We start from the raw sequence: 4,904 nt of genomic DNA on the forward strand, positions 1-4,904 counted from the left end.
AGCGCAGGCCTAAACAAGGATGATGGAGGATCTCCCTGAAATAAAATCCTTTTGAACGACCCGGACAAAAAGTGGGGACACTAAGGCTTCCATATGGCAGATATGTGTCTACCAGGCTCTGAACTGCATATCGCTTTGAACCCACAAAAAGAAGCTACCCGGGTCGGTGTAAGGCTGATCGACTGGAAAGTATAGCTGCCCACGAGTGGTTATCAAGGGTTCTCCGAGATGGGCGATCAACCGTTCAACCCATTGAAAAGTGCAGGACCGGACTAGATATTGCCATTTGTTGCGCCTCTTTGTGTAAGGTAAGAATTATGTACCTACCTACCTAAGCCGGGTTGTGCTAAATATTGAACGGCAAAGGATTACACAGGCCTATCAGCCTATCATTGTTTCTTCTAAAAACCAGCTTGGTGGTTGGGGGGGGGGGGTTGGGAGCGTTGCTGTGGTGGATAGGTGTAGAGCTGGGTCGAGCGTTCTAAAAAACGCTCGAGCGACGAGCAATCTAATTGCCACAAAAATGCTCGCGAGCATCGAGTTGTTTTTCAAAGCGAAACCGCTTGCGAGTTCCGAGCACTCTTGGAAGTGCTCGAGCGGTTTATCTCTAGCGGAAAAAACGCTCAAGAGCGGAAAAAGCGCTCGGTAGTGGAAAAAACCGCTCGGGAGCGGAAAAATAATCATTCAGCGTTTGGGGGCGGTTAAAAGCGCTCCTCACAAGCGAAAAAAAACGCTCAGGAGCGGAAAAAGCACTCGCGAGCGGAAAAAGAGCTCACGAGCGGAAAAAGAGCTTGCAAGGGGAAAAAACGCTCATGAGCGGAAAAACCGCTCGTGGGCAGAAAAAAAAGCGCTCAAATAACGAGCACCAAGCGGCCGCTTCGAAAAGTGCTCGCGAGTGGACCGCTCGCAAGCGCTTTTTCCGCTTGGATCACTTTTTGGTGTAGTCGATTTTTGGTAAAAAAGGAAGGAACACTGCCTTTTTTTGAGGCCCGAAAAAAATGGTCTCAGATCGACCCCGAAAAATTTTTTTCTTATAGAATGAGGCCTGTAGAATCCATAATTTCAAACAGTTCCAAGATTGGGCTACTAGTTCAAAAGTTACAGCCCTTTGAATTTTCTTTCGAAATTGGTTTCTAGTCGATAACTTTTGATTGAGAAGACTGATCGAAAAAGTACTAATTGTTTTGGATACTACGAACAAAAATTAATAAGAAAAAGTGTTTTCCCGAGAAATTTTGGTGTAGTCGATTTTTGATAAAAAAGGAAGGTTATACACTTCCTTTTTTTGAGGCCCGAAAAAAAATTGCCTCAGATCGACCCGGGAAAAAAATTTTCTTATAGAATGTGGCCCGTATAGAATCCATAATTTCAAACAGTTCCAAGATTGGGTAACTAGTGCAAAAGTTACAGCCCTTTGAATTTTGTTTCGAAATTGGTTTCTAGTCTATAACTTTTGATTGAGAAGTCTGATCGAAAAAGTGCGAATTGTTTTGGATTCTACGCACCAAAATTAATTAGAAAAAGTGTTTTCCCGAGAAATTTTGGTGTAGTCGATGTTTGGTAAAAAAGGAAGGTTATACACTGCCTTTTTTTGAGGCCCGAAAAAAAATTGTCTCAGAAAGACCCGGCAAAAAAATTTTCTTATAGAATGTGGCCTTAGAATCCATAATTTCAAACAGTTCCAAGATTGGGTAACTAGTTCAAAAGTTACAGCCCTTTGAATTTTCTTTCGAAATTGGTTTATAGTCTATAACTTTCGATTGAGAAGCCTGATCGCCACTGCTATACGTTCGAGAATCACCACAATTTTGGGTATGGAAAATAAAAGACTTTGGTAGTTTAAATATAATTTACTTGTATGTACCATACAGACATAAAATAATAATGTACACTAATATTGTATAAACAATTTAAAGAAAAATTTTAATAAATAATATAAAACAAATAATAGTATAACAGACTGCACATATGACTTACAAATGCGTACAACCGAGCCATTGCATGATTCTCAGATTGATCCTACGAGTAGCACAACTGTACTGATAATTATTGCGTACGGACTAAAAGAGGCTAATAGGAGGCTAGATTATATTTGCACTAACATCGAATTATATATTATGTATCATGTTCTTTTTTTTTTAAATTGTAGTATACATTAAAAATAAAGCTCCAACCGGAATTTTCAATAATTACATTCTAAAAAATCTAAAAATGCCAATTTTACATCACTTTTGCTTATATCCTAAAGTTTATATAAATGTAATTTACAGAGATATGAAAAAGAACGTGCCATTCAGGGTAATACCGTTCCACGAGAAAACACATTAAAATACACAATTTTGTAAAATTTTAGTTAACTTGGATGACATAAGTGGTCATTTATAGCTTGGAAGGCACTTACTACTTCATTTTTGAACACATGCAGCCTAGTCGAGAAACACAATACGCTAGAAATCATCTTTGAAAAATAGGGCTCTAACTTTCTTTTTAGGATTCCCGAAATATTATATTCACTTTCGAAAACAAGATTTTAAGATTCAAAGGCCACTTTTTGGAATTAAATATCACCATCTTGACTCGCACAAAGTTAAACAAGCGTGGCAAACCCTAAAATGGCAGGAAGGCATTTATAATTTTTATTCTTTCTTTCTTTAAATTTTAACTTCTACATTTACAAGTTTTATATAAATTTTGTACATTATTTCCATTCTACATTCTAAACAAATCACAAAAATAATTTGTCATCAGTGATTTTAACTTATTATCTAGTCGACAGAGTAACTGTGATGTAATTGTTAAAATGTATGTGCCACTTTGTGTTCAGCTAACCATGTGCATCTGCGTAACAGAATCGAGTAAATGCCGAGGCAGTTGCACTACATATTGTATTTTGTACATACACAACACCTATACTTCTATTTATTTGTTTTTACACTGTAACATATACATTTGGCGTTGCAACAAATCACTAATTTGAGCCAGAAACAATTTTTGTGTGAAACTCTTTTATACTTTGGCATTTTTACAGATCGATATGTTTCGATATCAGAACTCTAGGATTTAAGTACAATTTTCAACTGTTTAGATTTAACGCGGAAACAATTCAGCAGCTGCAGTAACCTCGTTTCACACACATTCTTAGTAAAATTAGTTCTGTATTTCATGCAATAGTTTCTATATTTACAATAGTTAATTACAATAAATTAAATAACTTAAAGGAGACCGTATACTATACACGTACAAATACTGATAATCACTGACCGTCCCGTCTGTTAATATGAACAATTTTAATAAACGGATTATTGCACCAATTCATTAATGCACATGTAAAAGAAATTGCAAATTCTCAAAGTGATTTCACAACACCAATTTTGGTGATAAATGAAGACACCTACCGGATTTCGAAGTGGATTGTCAAAGAGAAAATGGGAATGTCTGCCTGTTCCCTACATTAAATGTGTCTTACTTTATCGTGGTGATATTAACAACTACAAGTGAATTTCTTATTTCTGTTATAATAATTAAGATATTCTAAATTTTGAATTTAGAATAATAGTATACATAATACACAACAGTCTTTTATAAAACTGGCCGAAACTTTGGCTTCTAGATATATATAATATATATAATATAAAAAATTCCAAAACTGTCTATTTACTCACTAAAATTTTGAAATTTATTAACATTAAAATTTAAAAATATAAATTAGGAAATTAAATAGCTTTTTTTTTACATCTATAATGAGAACTAATAATAATGTATCACATTACATTGTAACACGGCTTGTGTTCATTCACCACGACACTCGGTTAGTGGTTCCATTTTAATGGAAGCCATTGTGTCTTTCGATCGAGGAGTAGACGTGTGCATAGGTTTCACCAGTTCGTCAATGTCCTCTTGGAAGAGATTTTCGGCTCGAGGCGATGTAAACGGCCGCGCCGGTTTGTAGGTCATACCGGACACACCGATACTAGCGACATCTACATTATTTGTTATACCTAAATTAAGCGCGGTAGCATCCATGGTGTTCGACATCGTCAACCCAAGCGGCGACGATAGCGGACTTTCGAGGCCCGAACCGGCGGGGCTTATCCTTAGATCTTGTACGCTTCCGGCGGGGCTTCCCAGTCGCATCGCGGCTATGTTGCTCATGCTCATACTCATTGGGGCAGTGCCGTTGCTGGGAACGGTGGTAGGGCCGCAATGGCCGCCTAATGACAGTGAGTTTACAAGGTTCGCGTCGTGTGCGGAATTTTGTTGCTGAGCGGCGGCCATCATGTTACACATTTGCTGCCGTAGACCTTGCGCGACAGCCGCGACGGCTGCGGCGGCCGCCGCTCCCGGTGAAACAGTCGGCTCTGATCCGTTGCTACACGAACTATTAGGATAGTTTGGTGGCAGTCCAACACCATCCTAGAAAATGGACCATTTACAAACAGCCCTACAATTAAAATCATTAACTCACATGCATTCGCTGATAGGTGAGCACAGGCTCTTCTTTAATATGATGGGAATCCCTAAAGACCACAGCTCGTATAACGCCCTTAATATGCTCATCGGGCCATACGCCTAATAAAATTCTCTGAGGCCTCCCCCTTCCCTTCGGCCTTAGATCTGTAACAGAGAAGTCCAAAATTAATGCAGGTGTAAAAAGATGCGCGTCCAATTATACGTTCGGGAGTATTTACACAATCCCTCTCATTACAAGGGAACTACTGAAATTATAACAGTATAGGTATGAGAGTTCTGATTCCGGAATTGCATTTCCAATTAATGTTACGAAGGGACTGCTACAAACTACTAATTAGAATAGGAATGTATAAACACAAAAAAAGTTTAGTAATCCAATGGACGCGAACTAAAAATGAATTTACAACCAACTTTTGATTAGTATGAGAAACATG

General features: G+C 38.1%; 1 protein-coding gene across 1 annotated transcript; it reads right to left on the reverse strand.

Moving 5' to 3' along the window:
- Positions 1 to 2,408: 2,408 nt before the first annotated feature.
- LOC116174193 (protein bric-a-brac 1-like) lies at positions 2,409 to 4,614 on the reverse strand (the record flags this gene model as incomplete). Its single annotated transcript, XM_031492067.1, is given in 2 exon segments — positions 2,409 to 4,413; positions 4,466 to 4,614. Coding segments are annotated over 2 exon segments (773 nt in total), but the record flags the coding sequence as incomplete, so codon positions are not given.
- Between the last annotated feature and the right edge of the window lie 290 nt (positions 4,615 to 4,904).

The sequence above is a fragment of the Photinus pyralis genome, unplaced genomic scaffold (assembly GCF_008802855.1).
Source record: "Photinus pyralis isolate 1611_PpyrPB1 unplaced genomic scaffold, Ppyr1.3 Ppyr1.4_LG6, whole genome shotgun sequence".
Lineage (NCBI taxonomy): Eukaryota > Metazoa > Arthropoda > Insecta > Coleoptera > Lampyridae > Photinus > Photinus pyralis.